General features: G+C 40.3%; 1 protein-coding gene, 2 long non-coding RNA genes and 1 other non-coding gene across 4 annotated transcripts; 3 read left to right on the top strand and 1 right to left on the bottom strand.

The window, feature by feature from the left end:
- Positions 1-1,184: 1,184 nt before the first annotated feature.
- Positions 1,185-4,228, top strand: LOC143523489 (uncharacterized). Its single transcript, XM_077017985.1, has 3 exons — positions 1,185-2,550; positions 2,667-2,796; positions 2,923-4,228. The coding sequence occupies exons 1-3, from the start codon at positions 2,330-2,332 to the stop codon at positions 3,670-3,672; spliced, it is 1,101 nt and encodes a 366-aa protein (XP_076874100.1). The 5' UTR covers positions 1,185-2,329; the 3' UTR covers positions 3,673-4,228.
- A 118-nt stretch (positions 4,229-4,346) lies between these two features.
- LOC143523490 (uncharacterized) lies at positions 4,347-8,032 on the bottom strand. The gene is made up of 3 exons (XR_013133361.1): positions 7,905-8,032; positions 6,690-6,782; positions 4,347-6,613 (listed from the first exon to the last, which is right to left on the bottom strand). It is a non-coding gene; the product is annotated as an uncharacterized LOC143523490 (long non-coding RNA).
- Positions 8,033-8,204: 172 nt separating this feature from the next.
- On the top strand, positions 8,205-10,231 carry LOC143523491 (uncharacterized). Its single transcript, XR_013133362.1, has 2 exons — positions 8,205-9,540; positions 9,783-10,231. It is a non-coding gene; the product is annotated as an uncharacterized LOC143523491 (long non-coding RNA).
- An 8,685-nt stretch (positions 10,232-18,916) lies between these two features.
- On the top strand, positions 18,917-19,007 carry LOC143523712 (small nucleolar RNA SNORD88). The gene has a single exon (XR_013133457.1). It is a non-coding gene; the product is annotated as a small nucleolar RNA SNORD88 (small nucleolar RNA).
- The last annotated feature ends 260 nt before the right edge of the window (positions 19,008-19,267 follow it).

Below are 19,267 nucleotides of genomic sequence, written 5' to 3'. Positions count from 1 at the left end.
TGTGTTGTCCGCTCCCTGTGGTCGAAGATAAATGCTTACAAGAAGCGCTGCGAATTGCGTCAACTGATGCAAGTTACGAACTACCGTCCAGGGGTGAGTTTCCCAAAACGTTCTTAGCGCCAAGTACTTCTTAACCTCGTACGTAAGAACGTTTTGGGAAACTCACCCCAGAAAGACAATGTCGAAGAAAATCCAGCAGCTGTATGATGAGGAAAGAATTAAAACAGGTTATTGTGAAGAGTGCCACAAATGTGGCTCTGACTGGGGATCACTGGACCTCTGTTAGCAACAAGAATGATCTTGGTGTGACAGCTCATATTATAGATGATGAATCTATAGATGATGAAGATCCAGTCATTTGCTTTGAGCATGCAGAAGACCACTTCTAGGCACTATGGAGATGCCTGTGGCAGAGGCCTGGGAAATTAAAGAAAGTCTACCATCTAAAATGGTATTAAAAACATCTTCTGATTTACTTCAATTCTTCCAATATCCTGAGCAAAACTCCCTAAATTAAACAACATTTTTGGTCAGAATTTCCAATGTTCTGAACTGTTTTCTGCACACTACACATATATTGGTCTTCGTAGTAGACTGGTGGAAAAATAAACAAGATGTTGAAGTTTATGATTATGTTCATTGATTCATTCATCATTCAAACTTAAATGAATATTTCTCATGTTAAATACTGAAATGCGATTAAAATGCGATTAATTTCGATTAATTAATTACAAAGCTTCCGATTAATTCGATTAATTTTTTTGATCGCGTCCCACCCCTAATATATATATATATATATACAGTCATACCCCTGTCAAATTTTGACTTAAATTTACTTTTATTTAACCAGAAATTATATTTTTGACTGGAAATCTCCCAGGAGATAATACGATGATGTACAAGAGGCATCATTGTGGGGAAAAAAAATTCTCAGCTTTTATTCACATTTGAACAAAAAGTAGCATGTCCAAAATTATTCAGACCCTTCTCAATAATTAATAGAAAAGCCTTTATTTACAGCAATCAAACGCTTCCTGTAATTGCTGACCAGCTTTTTGCATGTCTCCACTGGTATTTTTGTCCATTCATCTTTAGTGATGAGCTCCAACTCTTTGGAGGTTGGAGGGTCTCCTTGCCATCACCCTGATCTTTAGCTCCCTCCACAGATTTGTTGGTATGGGAGGAGTGAGTAGTTACAGGCTGCAGTGTGCCTGTAATCAGGCATGTGATAAGGGCACCATGGGGTCCTTGCAGCAATAGCGTGGCTAAGCTAAGCAGCACAACGGGACGACAGGGTTGGAGCGTGAGCTCGACTTTACGGAGTGTTCGCTGTTGTAAGGTACGGTGCATTTTTACTCATGTATTCTGCTTTTAAATGTGAGACTAGTGTCCAGTACTAAGTGTTTAGTCCTGCTCTTATATCGAGGGAGAGGCCCAGACGAGGCGCCTCCTGGTGCAGTACTATTGTGGGAGCAGAACTGAGCCATTAGTAGTTTTGACGGGGTTAAAGCAGGTATGTTTCACTTGTATACGGAGTTTTATGGGTTGGGGATTTAGTTAAGCTACATAACTGGAGTGCAACCTTTAGCTTTGCTCTCTAACCACCTGTGCCTTTTAGTTTGCTTAGCTAGCCCCTGTAGCTTCTTGGCCTTAGGCGCTAACCACCTACAGCTTCTATCTTTGGCTGGTATATAATGCTTAGTTATTGCTGCTGCTCCTTTATAAGTTTAGTTTAGACTTGATAAAGACGAGGTTTGGTTCAGAGCGCCGATTTTGGATTAAGAAAATGTTAATGTTGTGGATATTACAACTTGTGTTTGTTTCCCATCATTTTTGTCCCATGAGCCTGATATCATGTTAACCCTTTGAGTTGGTATGTTTTGATAGCTTGCCAACCTTGATGATGATGTTTGCTTCATCTCCTGTCCGTTTATGTGTCCTAAACATGACGGGTAAACAAAAAAAAGTATCGTTTCAACAACGTACAGACAGCAGGTCCAACCACCACTGCTGTGTGCCATTCTGCACAGCATCGACAAGGTGTAATTCCTACCTGAGCTTCCACACCTTTCCAAAGGACTCAGAACTGCAGAAACAATGGGTGGTTAAGATCAGGAGAGATCATTTTATCGTCACGAGTACTTCCCGAGTGTGTTTGCGACATTTTATCGCTGCTGATCTGCTCGAACCTCCCACTCCTGCTGGACGACGACGACTGCGACCTGGAGCTTTTCCTGTGCTATTTCAATGGAATAACTATACTATTCCAACTCCATGATCTGGAGTATGGGAAAGAACAGAGCGTCCACCCAACACTGATCTAACAGAGATGCAGATTGACCATGATGATGATGACCCCTTACCGTGTCATGAACATGACTACTGCGTCAGTAATGAGCCTGCTGCGCTTGATCTCTCCCTCAATGAAAATGAAGAGCTACGCGAGGAGATATCAAGGCTCCGAAAACAAATCGAAGACTTAACTGTCCGCAGCAAGTTCTGTTTGGAGCGGTTTTCTGCCTCTGATGACGACATACGATTCTTTACCAGGTAAATACAAAATATGGCAGGACACAGTATACGGATGGGCCTTCTCTGGTGTCTGAAATACATTGTGAATGAAATAGCGATTATATAACTTTATATATAACTTTTATATTCCACAGATTTGCAAACCATGCCCACCTGATGGGCTTTTGGAAGCAAATAGAGCCAGCCACCCACATCATCATACGGGTTACAAGCGCACGGACTGTTGAGAAGACTGATCAGGTCCCTCACTCTGCCAGTACAACGGTAAATGTTTTCCTGTTGTCCATACAAAGCATGTTATGTCATCATTTTCAAATTAATCTTTACATCAAAAGAAGTTTTGATAGTCATAATGTAATATGACAATAGGATAATGTATTTTTTCCCCAGGTTCTTCAAGCAATTGATGAGATTTTTCTCTTCATGTACTACCCGTCATTGGGACTGATGCAAAAGGATTTGGCCCATAGATTTAGAATCCATCGGTCAACTGTTAGTCGTATTAACACCTGGGCCAACTTCCTTTATACTGTATTGGGAGCTGTTTATGTTTGGTTAGATGTGGACACTGTGAAAACTCACCTCCCAGATGTGTTTCAGGACTACGCTGACACTCAAATAATTTTAGATTCCACAGAACTGAGATGTCAAACTCCAAATTCCCTTCTCCTTCAGAGTGAAGTGTTTTCCACTTATAAATCACACTGTACATTCAAATGGTTGCTTGGGATAGCCCCTCATGGCGCAGTGACCTTTGTGTCTTCTCTTTATCAAGGTGCTATCAGTGATAAAGAGATCTTAAAGCAGTCTGGCATTGTGGCCCTCCTTGACCCATCTATGGCCATCATGGTGGACAAGGGTTTCCTTGTTGAAGACTGCGTTCCATGCAAAGTCCACATACCCACGTTTCTGTCAAAGAGAGCTCAACTGTCTAGGTCAGAGATCAGAACGTCACAGTCCATTGCAAGACTGAGAGTCCATGTTGAGCGTGTGATTCGCAGAGTCAAAGAACATAAAATATTCAGCACAGTGATCCCCCTTTCAATCACAGGGAGCATAAACCAAATTTTTACTGTTGCCTGTCTTTTGGTGAATTATCAAAATGGCCCCTTGGTAAAAGCCTGGGCAAACAATGGCTAATCTCAATCCAGAATTAGACAGATGATGTAATGTGAATTACGGCGATTTATTTATTTTTTTCTCTAACCTTAAAATGATCCCTTTAAGGTCAGGGGTCGGCAACCCGCGGCTCCGGAGCCGCATGCAGCTCTTTGATCCCTCTGATGCGGCTCAGCTTTTGAATAAAATTAATGAGTATTTAATTACCGTATATTATTTTTGAGACTTAAAAAAATGTTCGGGTGGAATTTCACAAATGTCCGGTATTTAGTTTCGGTTCGCTTGAGTGACATGTCATCGTCACTGAAATAAATTTCCAATTATTTTTGCTTTTGTGGCTCCGAGTCAAAAAGGTTGCCGACCCCTGCTTTAGGTCATGCTAGTCTGTAAATATTGGCTGCAATGTTAAGGTACAGTGCAATATGATTAATTGTATAAAATGCTTTCCCTTTTATATGTAAAATTGACAACACAATACAACATTATGTATTTCTTAACTTTTACTGTATTTGTAAAAAATGAAACAAATACAATAGTAATACAATTGACAGAATAAATTGAAATTGTTTTAATTGTTCATGAGTTCATGTCTTCATTATGATTTTCTATTGCTTGGGCATAGAGAGGTATTTTGGCATGTAAGTGTTAAAGAAAAACATGTCACACCTCCTTTTCACCTCTTCTAATACACTGCTATCTCTGTAAACTCGCTGCATAAAGATATCATCATGGGCACAGATAACTAAATCACACCACTGCATACCAGTAATCAATAACTGGAACTGGATTTGCCAATAATAACAATGGCTCTCCTTCATTTTGTGTAGGCCTTGTGCCACTTTGAGGAATTTGCAGTCTACATAGCTTTGTGGATTTGGGCACTTAATTTCAACAAGCCCAAATGATGGACGCTCAAGTGGGTCATATACAAGTCCATCAGGTGATGCACCCAGCCAAGAGGCATCTGGATGAATCACTAGCCCACACTTGGTTAAGTTCAAGTTTTTCAGAACTGCACAGTCCTTTAAGGCCTCTGTTTCCATTTCAAGTCCCCTCTTCACATGTGCTGTTTGTCGTGTCCCTCGGATTATCCTTTCTGCAGCACCTGGACCTCTAACGTGGCTCACCTCTCTGAAATGTGAGGCAGTTACTCTTTCTCTCCTAAGTGAATGCCACTCAGGTGTAGCACTTTTGGATCTTGGTGCCTCTTCAATAAGGTGTGACTGTGACAAGGCCACAAAAGGTGTTGGAAAATGCTTGAAATTGTAACTTCATTTCACAACAAATATCTGTCTGACTGAACAGTTATTTTGTGTTAACAAATACGAGCATCTTGCAATTCCAGGATGAAACATGAGAGAACGTGAAGACGTTACGATTGGGTGTTTTGAAAATAAACAACCATTAAATAATGTGATGATAAAGCGAATAATTTCAAGTACATGTATAAATATTTAACTTATCCCAACAAACATGCGACGTCAGAAAGACGTTAAAATCAAGTCTGTATCACGTCGGTCAGTCCAGACCCTTTTTTGCATGTCTGGTGGACGTTCAAAATCTGACAGTGTGACTAGGACCTTAACCTTTTAACTTAACATGAACGTCTATGACGAGTTTTCTATCTGAACGTTTGACTAGGACCTTTATTGGATGTCAGGACGTGCAAAAACTGCAACTGAACGGCAGTAATAGACGTTTAAAAAAGACGTCGCTAAAACTTTCATTCTGGCTTTTCAGTGGACGTCTTTTGAACATCTGACAAAGTGTCTTTGCTCGTGCTGGGAAATATTGAAATGGACCTTGAAAGTGACATACAAGTGTTTGAATTCCACAAGGTGTATGAACCCTGCAAACATGACTTTGTTCATCGCGCTGAAGCACGGCGCACGCGAGGTCGTGCACCTCTCGAATTTTGTAACTTCGCACGCGCCGCGCCTCAGCGCAATGAACAAAGTCATGTTTGCAGGGTTCAATTCAAGCGCTTGTACCAATATTTCCCAGCACGTTAAACTTAATTAAGTTAAATATTTATACATATACTCGAAATGATTCGAAATATTGCGCTTTTAATCACATTATTTAATGGTTGTTTATTTTCAAAACGCCCAATCTTAACGTCTTCACGTTCTCTCATGTTTCATCCTGGAATTACAAGAGGCTCGTATTTGTTAATGTAATACATGAAAACTGTTCAGTCAGACAGATATTTGTTGTGAAATGAAGTAGTTACAATTTCAACATTTTCAAGTACTTTAGCCTAAATTGCAGCACTTTTCAAACCTGAAACACAAAGCAGCATTAAAATTCGTCAGGTAAGTGTTCATTCCCCTGTTTTGAGGGGTGTTTCTTTTATACTACCACATATAGTTTCGGACAACACTGCAAAGCGGAAAGTATAAAGCCTCCACCGCTCGCGGAGGTTCGCACGAGGTGCGCGCGGAGTCGAGCGCTATGGTCACTCAACCAGGCTTTAGCGCCCTTCGTTGAAATGTTCCAAAAGCACCGCTTGCAAACGGGCTTGTTCAAGTCCTTCAGTTTTCCATCTGTATCTGCTTCGAATCCAACAGCACTGCGTTTGCTTAAGCTGCCATATTAGCATTACAAACTGTCCTGTGCATTACGGCAGCTTGGGTGGGTCAAACGAAAGCGCATTTTATGTAAAAAGAATCGATACTTAAGGGAAACGAGTATTGTACCGTTTCAGAATGTTCAGTATCGATACGTATCGATATATCAATTTTTTTGACAACACTAATCTGAAGTACAACAAAGCTAAATTAAATTTTGAAGAGAACAGATCAGATCGTCTTATCAGATGATCAAAAGCATATATATTTTTAACCACACACTGTAATCTGCCTATTAAATTTGGTACTACATACCTAACTCCACTGGCTGTAGTAGCACCTGGTTTTGGCTTTAGGACAACCATGGCATCCACGGGTCCAGGCTTCACCCCCTATTAATTTAAAAGATGGTGTTAGTAAAGTGACTGTGATACATTAACTAACATTAAATAATGAAATAAGACAAACCATTGTTGGTGGTTTATGCCACTTCTGTTCTGTCTGTGTGCATGAAAGGACAGGAGGGACGACAGACATGCCAGATTCAGAATAATGAGCAGTCTGGAAAAGCAATGCAACCAAGTGTTTGCAGATTCCGCAACTAGCAACACAAGAGCAGTTGCTCTTAATGAGCACAACTGGCATTGAATCACGTAATGTCATCTGAAATACACAAGAGGCAATATTTAATATCTTGAAAAGAAGACTTCAGCAATGTCAATAGGCGCAATATCTGTCCCATCATGTTGGTAGTGGTGAATGTCACTTGTCTATTGTCTCATGTAATGTTTGTGCTGTTTTGCATCACTCTTAAAACACTTGGCTATACTGTCTTTCTATTCTACAGTGTTGTGCATGTTTCAATCTACTAGTTCAGTGAGCAACTATAAACTAAATATATTTTAGATTTAAACTTCATTTTCACTCCAGATGAAATGCTTACACATAGGAGTGAAACAGGCCTACTTATATTTATATTATTTTGTTGTTTCCACCACCAACAACAGAACAGTGCAGGTTTTACTTCAACTGCTTCTTGAAGAGTGTTATCAGAATATGTTAATAGGTGTAAGTGTTGCAGCCATATGTTAATAAAGAAGTTAAGATGAAAGATTTGAAAGACAGATTGACAGATTTTAGAAAATGCAGTTTGAAGAATAGCTGAGGTGGACTATATTCTGCTTTTGAGTCATAGAGGTAGATAACAATAGCTCGAACTGTAAAATAAACTCCCATTTGTTTACTATAGGCAAAATAGACTGCTAATGATTCCCACTCAGCTACTCTGCATTTGGCTACCATTGTAAGCTTTGAAAACCAATGCCTATGGTTATCACAGCTTACGTGAAGTAAGAGCAAGGATAAAAGATTGAACTTGTGTTGAACTCACTTTTGAACTTGTTCAACAGAACTTTGAACGTGACACTGAACAGAACTCGTGTCATTTTAACCAGTCCTACTCTCAGCTGGTGTGGCGTATCTGTTTTCTTCATAGATCTGTAGCAGTGAGCCCTCACTGTTATCTCGTTAGCCTTACTTTTGCCTGATACTTCCATCAGAAATACAAACATGTTTTAAAAAGGCATTTCTAGTACTAGGACAGGTTGGTTCGTTACTAAAAACAACATCACTTCATTAGACTGCCACCTCAGGCTAGCTAGCTAACTAGCGTCGGCCACTTACCTTCAAAATTGCAGAGGTAGGATGAAACGTAGAACTTGAAACCCTTTTCAAGTTGACTCTGTGTCGTTGTACTTGATGCTCTGACAATACGACGCACATCGTTGATGGTAAATTTCGGGAACTCCAACAGGCACCTTGTGAATTTAGACTCGGCCATGACATCGACACTTCCGCATACCAACCGGAAATACGGTAGCATCCTGACACCAACGAGGAAGTGGTGCGTGCACCTAGGCCATTGTACCGGAAAAAGGTTAACTTCATGAAGCAGTGGACATTATCGCCATCTGGTGGACAGTGAAAGCAGCGTCTTTTATTTATTCATTTTTAGCCTTTAACTCCATATTGTTTCATTAAAGTTTTTCACGTTTTGTCAATAAGTCAATAAAGGAAATCTGTTTGGTTTGTTGTGATTTGTTGTTTCTTATATATCTAGCTGGTTTGGGTTCTTATTTTTACACTTTTTAAAATTAATCACATTTTTTAATATGTATACGTATATCGTGAATGTTTATGTATGGATGTAAAAATAACAAAAGTGCTTGTGGAAAAACAAGTTTGATTTATTAGTGATTTTAGTGATTGTGGACATTAGCATCTTTGTTTTCAGTTTTTATTCAAAAAGAGGATTTGTTCCACTGTGCTGGGACACAATTTTTCAAGCCTCACACAGCACTGAGGAGACTGGTGTACATAAAAATTCCAGTGCAAGCTGATAGAGGTGGAGATAAACCGTGGAACTATTGGGTCAGTCAGGTATCTTTGAACCTCAACAGTAAATCCCACATTCCCTCACCTGAAAAAATAAACACACATGATGGTCAAAGAACAGGGGGCTGTTCCACGAAGCGAGCTTATGAAAGCGGCGCTTATTAGAGTGAGCCTCGCTTGAGTTAACCAAACAGTTCACTTCCGTCTAGTTCCGTTCCACTAACGAAATCCAGACGCAACCTGTTCCCGCTAATTCAAGCCAGGCTTTTGTAATCGGCGATCATGCGCGTGCACACAGTATTTACACAGCCTCACTAATCGATATTCGAAAAGGCAAGAAAATGTCGAAAGAGCTGAAGGAACGAGCAGCTTTTTTGCTTCTTCTGCTGAACATGAGCTACTTATACGTCTGTATGAGGAATATAAATACATTATTACGAAGAATGGCAACACGTCCTGTTTTCATAAAGTCAGAGAAGCTGTCTGGCAAAATATTGCAGACAGACTAAATGCGTGAGCATATAATTTAATCCATTCATTGGCATTTTAAAAGTGTTATAGTAAATTAATAATGTTATTTAATAATTTCCTGATTTAGAAGTAACATAAGCGGGGTTAAGAGAACGTGGCAGCAGGTCAAGGTGAAATATAAAAATATACTCCAGAATGGTAAGTACAGTTGATTAGTCCAATATGCAGGAAAAGGTAAAACACCATTTTAAATAACTGTATAAAATATTTTAGCAACCAGAAAGAAATTTCTGCCTGTTCAGAAAGGCCAGCTGTAAGTCGTGTGTGTCTATGTATCTGTCTGTTAATGTGCTGTGTGATCTCATGATTTGTGTTGTGTTTAAAGGAAATGGAAGAACAGAGAGAAGACCCTCAGACCTCCATGTCCAGAGCTCACACCTCTACAAGAGAACAAGTGAGTAGTAGTTATGCAGTTCAACATGAATAAATACTTCTCAATCTTGACTATACTTCTGTTAGGTCCTGATATGTACCCTGATATGTACTATTCTCTTGCAGGAGCGAGATGAGTTATTACTGTACACATTGTACTATTCTCTTACGGGAGCGTGATGAGTTGTTGCTGTGTGATTGTGCTGTTCTCCCGAGGGAGCGTGATGTGCTGTGGAATGTGTGTTGTGTTGTAATCTCTTTCAGGTGCGCCCGGGATGATGGGGTCACATGGTTCTGGGTGGTGCCTGACAAGTCAGTCCCAGTCCACAGCTACAAAAGGCTTCCTGGGGGTGAAGACGGCAGGAGAGAGTGGCAGGCTCTCCTCGTTTGATCTCCCTGTTTTGGGGATGACTTTGGATATATATACACATCTGCTAACCGTAATCGAGACTTGTTAGACTGCCCCTTGTTCTTGTGTGTGTGTGTGGTGGACTGTGTTTCTGTTTTTGCGTAGTTGTGTTTGTTATGTAGTGTTCTCTTTTATTTTCTTGGTTGTTGTTGTGTAAGTTTAAAAGAAGTCGCTTAGCACCAGGTAGTTTTCTTTTCCCGTTTTCAGCGTGGCCTACCTGAAGTCAGTGGTGCTAAGCCAATGCTTGTTACATCTTGCATTTTCTGCATTTTCATGTGGTCCAAATACATGTTATTGAACGTGTTGTCGGTTCCCCTTTATATTTCACTCCTCAATCACTCCAACATTAATTCGCTGTTACCGTCTGACCTAGACCGGGCGGTAACACTTCTGTCTTTGTAACGTATAGAACACGCTGAGAGGGATCCTGATGCGGAATAACACGATCTTTATTAGGATAACTCTGTGTAACTAGCCACACGATGAGCACAGTGACGTATGGCAGGTGCAGAGCAGTAGCGTGGGAGCGGTGGTCAGTGCGGTCCAGGGTCGAGAGGCGAGGGCAGAGTCCGGGAGGTATCCAGGGGTCAGACAGGAGAGTCCAACTGCACTCTTGGCATTACTCCTTTTTGCAGTATTGCCACCTTGTGCAAAACTGCACAGGCTGCTTTAATGTCACAGGCTCTCTCAGGGGTCACTCTGAGATGGCGCAAGCAGTTAAATCTGCTCTTTAACTGTCCAAATGCCATCTCAATGCATGCCCTTGTCTTTGAATGTGCACGATTGAACCTCCTCTCGGCATCTGTTGTAGAGTCTGCATATGGGGTAAGGAGAAAAGGTTGGCAGGGGTAACCCCTATCCCCAAGCAGTAAGCCAGGAAAAGCACCTACAATTATAAGGAGTAGAGTTAAACACTGAGGCCAAATCTGCACTATTTTGTGTGGTTGGAGTATTCTTACCTTCGGCAAACCTCTGTGCCAGTGAGGAGGCACGAAATATTGTGCACCGAGCCGGGCCATTTTGCTTCAATGTTGGAGAATAGAAATTGGCTGGTGCAAACCATCTAGAACAATGGCAAAAGTGACAAAGGGTGAAAGTTGTTCAAACCCATGGAGCGACATGCTTTACAATTTCTGTTGGGTGGGCAAAACTTGCATGTACCTGTACATTGATGCTGTGAAATGATTTTCAGTTCACATAGTCTGCCTCCATGGGTCCAGATGGAGCCTTTATCCTGATGTGAGTGCAGTCTATAGCACCAATGACATTTGGAAATCCTGGAGAATTCAATTTGTTTTGAATTGAATGAATTTTAGCATGAAATAGTTGATCAAGATGAATACAGAGCACTTCGGTAAGTGCTCTGGATAAGAGTCTCTTTTAAAGTCATATAAATTTAACTCCAAGTTACTGCTGTTCTGAAAAAGCTTCTTTTATGGGAAGGATGCCTCTGTGACCAGGGAATTTAATGAATATATTAAGGAAACGCTTAAGCGCAAGACAAACCTATCGAATTTCGCAGCAGACCGTCGCCTTACTAAGATGTTCTGCATACCCAACGCTGTACAGAAATGCGCCGCTGGCAAAGAAGTGCAAAGCGATACAGACTGTTTGGGGTTTGGTAAGAGCTCTACTACGTCTAGTGTTCTTCTCAATATATGGCCCCAGTAATTTACAAAGATATATAATACTGTGTCTTCTGAACCTGTAGTGCTCAAATAAGTAGTCATCCGGAAAGCCCAGTGGATCTGTCCTGTCCTGGAATGACCTTGGAGCTGGTAGCATGAATGCTCTGTGCACTATACACGCTCCCTCATCTACTGGATTTTCTACAAATGGGCATGCCATGGTCAATCAGCCTTCAGCCTTCACTGTTAGCTGTTCTTTTATAGCATACATTTTGGATTATTTGTATCACCTGTATGAAAATCTTGGTAAGGTAGTTGTCTGTATCAATTTCCTTTTTGCACCATTAAGTTAACCACACATTTACATTATTTATACTGAACATATGTGAATTGCGGAGTGATATGATTTGCTTGTAATTTGAACACAAAAGAGGAAGTGTGGGGATAAATATATACCTAAAAGTATCTTCACCTAAATTACTCAGTTATTATTAATACTCAGGTACAAAGAATTGTATTTTTGTGATATAGTGTTTATGCTAATGTATGTTTGTTGACCATAACTGCGATTAGACACTGTATTCCATTTTACACTGACCTGAATTTGTTAAGATTAAACCAATACATTAAAATGTGCAAAAACCTCGCTGATTAACAATGAATATGTACTCTGAAGATCGAAATATAAATTGCATTTGGAAATATAATTATTACATTTTGATAATAATGACCTGCAATCATTCCAAACTAATAATTACAGTACTCCATTAAATGTATAAAAATATATGATATGATATGCTACATCCACAGCAATTTAATGGATAGAATTGCAGCGGAACCTTGTTCCTCAATTTTGTTTCCCGGATGGCGAGACTGACATCACGCTGCTGAGCCAATAGAAGCGGTCCCGCTAAGCTAAGCTTCAACTCTAGCCTGGTACGGAGCAGGTTAGTTCAAACGTATATGTTGCTGTAGTAACTGAGCGAGGCTCAAGTCTAGCCTCTTTCGTGGAACCGAATTTGAGCAAAATGAGCCAGGCTTGTCTTAAAAAGCCCGGCTTACTGAGTTAGCTCGCTTCGTGGAATACCCCCCAGGTTAAGGGGTTTTGTAAAACATATTAACTTTTACCTCCCATTAGAATGGAAACAATACTTCCCCTTGGCCCACCGGGGAAATCCCTGGTAGTAATGTATGCCAGTCCGCCCCCGATACCTACAGTTGCATACATTTTACATACATTTATTATGCATAAAGCAGTTTTACCCTGCTGACTGTCAAAACCTATAGAGTTTTCTGTTGCCATCTGCACAAACGGCAGTCATGTTCGGGGTACAAGCAGAGTGAAGCATGTGAAGTTTTGTCACACTGAAACTTGCACAATGAGTACTCCATGGAGCTTCTCTGGAACATGTCTCCATGTATCTTCCCAATTAGCAAGGTTACAATTTAATAAGTTAAAATTAAAAGTCCTAAAGAACACCTAAATATGTATTAATCCACACTGGACTTACCCTTCCAAACTGCCAAGTCCTCCCATCCAACATCTGCAAAAACTTTGCCTTGCCTTGTATATATGTATATAATATATATTATATAGTATATATCATTTGTATATGTATATATTATATGTATATAATATATACTTATTTTATTTGAATCACTTGTATGATGCATGTAATGTTTAATTACAAATGTCTACATGCCATTTATTCTGGCCCTTACTTGCAGAAGTCCCTACAAGGTAAGATATACAGACAAACACTCTGAAAACAGTGATCACACTACAACACATAAAACATGCAACAGAAACAAAAACAAACAAACGTTTGACGTGACAGTGAACTCTTATTTTGATACACTCGTTGATGTTTTGAATAGGCGCCTCATCAGGATACCTAAGGGTCCTCGAGAACTCACAATATAAAACCACCATCTTGGCCTGTCTTGGCCACATTTCAATCTTTCTTCTGAGCAGGAAAGGGGCTCCTTGCAAGTAGCTGTTGAAGCGCTGCAGCAATTGGTAAGCATTTGTTTAGACGTTACCGGTTTTTCTATTCTATTCCGTAGTTGATGTTTGCCGTTGCTAAAAGCCGTATTGTCAGAGCCTTTTCGACGTGTGACACCTCTGGTACGTTGACAAATGCACAACAATTCTGTTAATTTGTCGTAGTAGTGACTGTTAAAGGTACTGTAATCTTTTAACACTGCAACTACCAGCATTTTCATACGACTCCTTCTAGCAGAGAGTGCCAAATGGCAGTGCTGGGGTCATTTGCATCCCATTAGGCCAGGCAGAGTTGAGCTCATGCTCCTTATGCAGGCCATATTCAATAGTATTTTCAGAATTTGCTGCAGGCCATATTCAATAGTATTTTCAGAATTTGCTGCAGGCCATATTCATTAGTATTTTCAGAATTTGCTGCAGGCTAATGAAAACTGCACTAATGGACATGATGGCCTAATGCAGAGGTGTCCAAACTCTGGCCCGCAGGCCAAATGTTTAGGCCATCCTTTGTTATGTACATGCAGCCACTACTTGGTAATGCTAAACGGGGGGATGGGTGATTGTGTGAACTATGTTGATACATTGACTCAGATGGAGAAGAAAAAAACCCTTTAAGAAAAAATCAGAACTTTAGCTATTTTTGACCAATCAGCATGTCTCCTTTTGCAGTGAGAACAATCCAAAATTAGTACAAAGGAGGCAGACTTGAGATGTTTTAGGATTATAGTTCAAATAATGTCGTTGTCAGTTTAATAATGGAGAGAGATGACTGCAGACATAGGAAACTTGTTAATAAAGTGCATAGACTTTAATAAACTGCACCAAAGTAAATGGCCTATCTGGCTACATGCTAAGTGAAATAAAATAGAATAAAGGTCTAATAAAAGCCATCCTTTATGTACATGCAGCCACTACTAGGTAATGCTAAACGGGGGGGGGGATGGGTGATTGTATGAACTGTGTTGATCCATTGACTCCGATGGAGAAGAAATGGTGAAATAAAATAGAATAAAGGTTTCTCACTCTAGTACTATATTACAATATTATAAATGTACAGAATGGAGGTAACTGAGATGGGTTCTATATATTTTTTTAATGTTGTTGCAGCCATTAGATCGAAATATGCCGGTACCAGGTAACAGTGAACAGGTATGGGTGTGATGGGTGGTAGTGTGAACTATTATGACTATTATGTATGTATCCACCTACATGTGGATAAAAATCCATGTTGCTATATTTCACTTACTCTCGACTTAGAAGCAAAGATGGCAAAGGTTTGCAGAACACAGCAGGCTTTGGACGTGGTCCTCAACCATGTCGACCCTTGTGACTCTGATGGAGGAGAAATAACTCTTGATCCGAGTAGTGACTCTGAAATCTCTTCTGGTAAGATTTCCTATTTTTGTTTGTCAGTTATGGGTGTTGTGTTTTTGGAAGAGACACTGCAAAAAGTACCATCTGGATAAGTTAAAATTACTCGAATATTATTCTATTTCAAGTAGTTGAGGGTTTATTGTATAAATTTATGTAGAAATATCTTTACCTATTGACATTTTTTCAAAAGATAAACTATTTAAATATATATATATATATATGCCACGTATTGCTGTGTGAAAACAATCCTACATTACTTCCAAGGTGGCATACTTGAGATGTTTTGGAATTATAATTGGGGTTCACACACGTAGTGTGGGGAAACCTATTTTTGCAATTTAGGGTTCACACACATCTCAGGACTGTCACACTGTGCAGTTTTGAAACATTTGGCCACTAGGTGGCACTATTTGTGAATCATGCATAACTTTTCCAAATCTTTGCTTAGGAAAATGAAACTTGATTCTTTTGATTCCTTGCAGTCCACCTGACAACTTTGCAATTACAAGTCCTATTAAAAAAGGCGTAGTTTTGTCACATTCATCAATTGTTTGAAAATAGCACTTTTCGAACTAGTCCTAGGAATTTGATCCAATGATGGCAAGAGTGGCATGGGCATAATCTGTAGACACTGTAGGTAAACTATTTTTAAAAATTGTTGGATTTTTTTTATTTTCAGGTGGGTCCATTTTCCCATTATATCATTGAGGCCATATATGACCTATATTGCTATAATTCATATAAACATGTTGATCAACTCCCAATTTCAAAGCCTTTTATAGACAGGTCCTTCAGGTATGCCAAGTTTGGTTCAAATTGGCCTGTCGCTGCATTGTCCAAAAACCTAAGAAATCATAAAAACTCATGCTGCAATCCGGTTATGCAGAATACAGACAAATAAAGGGTCTTGTATGAGTCAGATCAATGAGATAAATAACTTTGCAATTAGATCTCATAACAAAAGGTGCACTGCTTGACCAGAAATGAACCTTTTATTTCACTAAAATGTCTTATTTCATTACTGTAATATCAGTATGGTATTACATGGGCTCCATTTACTTGCCAAATACTGGAACTGACTGAATAGTACATACATAAGACCCCACACACACACACACACACACTGCTGATCTCAGCATGTGATTTAGTTCTTTGATCTGACTCAATTTCCCAATACACATTTTGATCGTTTTGGGCCTTTAGTGCCTCAATTGAATCTTTTTGTGCACATTAATTTATTTATGCACACCCCCCCCCCCCCCATTAAGGCCAAAATACCTATTTGTGTGTGAACCCGCCAATCGCCGGCTACGTTTCAAATATTATGTTTGTCAATTTCACATTATTTCAACCTTTCACTAATCAAATCTCAAACATATGGTCCTGTAGATGAGGAGACTTCATCACCAGTAAAGAGGGGTCGCGTGGAGACACACGGGCGGCTGACAGAGACTGCAAAAGGCGGCACAGTGTGGCATGAAGAACAGATCGGAAGACATGACTGAGTGCATCCAAGCCCAAGTAAATGCAATACCACGAATGGAGAGCCAACTGCTTTTGCCCTACGGAAAGTATCGAGTCGCTTAGAGAGTTTCCTCTGTTTCATTTCTATTGAAATGCTTCGGATCATACAGGGGTGGACTGTCCAGCATGCACGCCAGACACAGCAAGAAAACTGGTTCATGTCCCTCGCTGAGCTAAAGGCGTTCATTGCAATCCTCATCCTGCGAGGTGTTGTGCGCCTTCCAGCGGTGCATGACTCATGGTCTACAACACTGGGAGTGCCCTTAATCACCAAGATTATGTCGCGAAACCGCTTCCAGAACATCATGCAGCACCTTCACTTTGACGACAAGTACACACGCAGTGAACGAGCTGCAACTGACCGGTTTGCTGCAATCTCTAATGTTTGGGGGTCTTTCGCTGCCAATTGCATCACTTGTTACAACCCAGGAAGGCATATCACCATAGATGAGCAACTTTTTCCAACTAAGACCCGTTGCTCTTTTCTTCAGTACATTGCAACAAAACCCGACAAGTTTGGGATAAAGTTCTGGGTGGCATGTGACCTGAAATCCAAGTATGTATGCAACATCATTCCATATCTTGGCAAAGACTCCAGTCGTCCCGTGGGGGAAAGACTATCGGAAAATGTGGTGATGAAGCTTATGGAACCATTTATGGACCAAGGAAGAACTGTTACCACAGACAATTTTTTCACCTCACTGTCACTAGCAAGGCAGTTGCTGGGCCGGAAGACCACCCTCCTTGGCACAGTAAACAAGATTCGTCGTGAGCTTCCAGACTCTGTCAAAAAGAATTTGGGCCGTGAGGAATTTAGTACACAGGTGTTTTCAACCTCTGGTGCCACGCTGACCGTTTACGCGCCCAGACGGAAAAAGACTGTCTGCATCCTCAGTAGCATGCACAGTACGGTGGAGATTGGAGACACCCGAAAAAAAAAGCCAAACACAATCACAGACTACAACAGCCTAAAATGTGGTGTGGATGTCATGGACCAAATGGTGCGAAAGTACAGTGTACGTTCAGGAACACGGCGTTGGCCAGTCGCTGTGTTTTATAACATGATTGACATTTCATGCCTGAATGCACATGTGCTTTTTCAAGCATGCACTGGGGTAAAAGAGAGACGGTCCGAGTTCTTGGTGAAGCTTGCAACAGAACTTGCACAGTCTCATATGGAAGCCAAGGAGGTGTCCAAGGTAGAGTTTCAGCAGCAACAACCCACACCTGACACAGGGAAAAGGGCATTGTGCCAGGTTAAGTGTGGCTGCAAGAGTAACCGTGCCACTAAGCGTTGTGGTTTTTGTAAAAGGTTCACATGTGGCAAATGCAGAAAGGAGATTATGTGGCAGTGCCAAGTGTGTTTAGACAATTTGTAAGTGTGCTGAGTCTATTGGGTTTTCATACCAGTCTGACAACAAGCAATGTAGCTCGCTACTGCACAATGACTGTATGTACATAAACTTCTTAGCAGTTTATATTTCTGTTTAGTTTACATTTCCATTTATGAATACTTATCATAATGTTGCATGCTTATTTTATCCTTTATTACTATTTCGTTGTACAGAGCAACACGTTTCTTTACTGTGCATATACCAATAAAGTTTCTCGTGATGTTTTGCACTGGGCTCCAAAAGTACATTGTGACAAAAGTGCGTCTCTACTAATGACATGGCAGAGACTGAGGGGATTATTAATATTTCAGGGCGAACCCTTTCGGTATTCCGGCGAGGGCATCCTTAACTGGTGATGCACCGGTATCGGTGACCATCAACTTCTGTTCAAGAGACTCATAAATATTGGAGTTGGATAGTGCTGCTTCTTGTCAGAAAAGAAATGTTATCAATCGTACGAACCACCCTAGGCATTTGTTAGTAGAAAATAGGAAATGAATAAGCTGACGTTTAACCAAAAGCTTTAGAATCAACAGATTTTTTTCATGCAACGTAAAACATAATTGTCTGCATGCGTGAAAACGTCATTTAGGCCTACCTAATCTTTTCAAATTCAGAGTTTGTCATGCACAGAGGGAACAGGTTTCCTTAGATACAATGAAAATTTTACTTTGCTCCTCGCTAAGAATGCCAAATATGTCATTAACAAATATCTAAGTATATACAAGCACATATCTTAATCAAGAAATACACACTAAATAAATAATTCATTTTGAAATGAGCTTTAATTTCCTTATAAACTACAATCAACGATTGAGTACCCATGTGCAGTTAACAGGATTTGACCCTACCTTATTTCTTGACGACACATGCATGGTGGTCTCTGGTTACAGAATTCAGTGGTCACAGATGTCTAACACGGGAAACAAGCATAAGACCAATTCAGAATAAAAGGCCATGACTGTTAATCTAAGACAATTGTTTTCTCTTTCAGGGGACATCGTCCATGCATCCTGGGGATGAGGTACGTGATTGACTAAGTCTTGAATCTGGAGTCTGAAGGTTTCCTCCTGTGATGATTTTGCACTGGGCTCTGAATGTCTGTGGCGAGAAAAGTGCACCTCTACTCTTGACATGGTGGAGTCTGATGGGGGGGGGGATGTTAAAGAAACTGATTCAATAGCTTTATCACCGTACTTTGTAAATATACAGGCGGGACTCATTTTGTCTTGAATTTTGTTTCAGGTGGTGTGCTCTTGACTCCACCTGAAACTTGACTCCACCTGGCTGAGGCTCTGTGAAGAAATTCTGTAATGTCATTATCCTGGTCTACAGTCATGGCCAAAAGTTGTGAATTACACAAATATTATATTTTCACATGATCTGCTGCCCTCTGGTTTTTATATGTGTTTGTC

This window comes from Brachyhypopomus gauderio, chromosome 9 (assembly GCF_052324685.1).
Source record: "Brachyhypopomus gauderio isolate BG-103 chromosome 9, BGAUD_0.2, whole genome shotgun sequence".
In the NCBI taxonomy this organism is placed as follows: Eukaryota; Metazoa; Chordata; class Actinopteri; order Gymnotiformes; family Hypopomidae; genus Brachyhypopomus; species Brachyhypopomus gauderio.
The sequence above is the reverse complement of the archived record's forward strand: the minus strand, read 5'-3'. Positions and strand labels throughout refer to the sequence as shown.

Excerpts from the sequence above, each read along its gene's own strand:
- LOC143523489 (XM_077017985.1), top strand. The coding sequence starts at position 2,330 with ATGCAGATTGACCATGATGATGATGACCCCTTACCGTGTCATGAACAT. Across the intron at positions 2,551-2,666 it reads GACATACGATTCTTTACCAG|ATTTGCAAACCATGCCCACC; the intron begins GTAAATACAAAA and ends TATATTCCACAG. Across the intron at positions 2,797-2,922 it reads CTCACTCTGCCAGTACAACG|GTTCTTCAAGCAATTGATGA; the intron begins GTAAATGTTTTC and ends TTTTTTCCCCAG.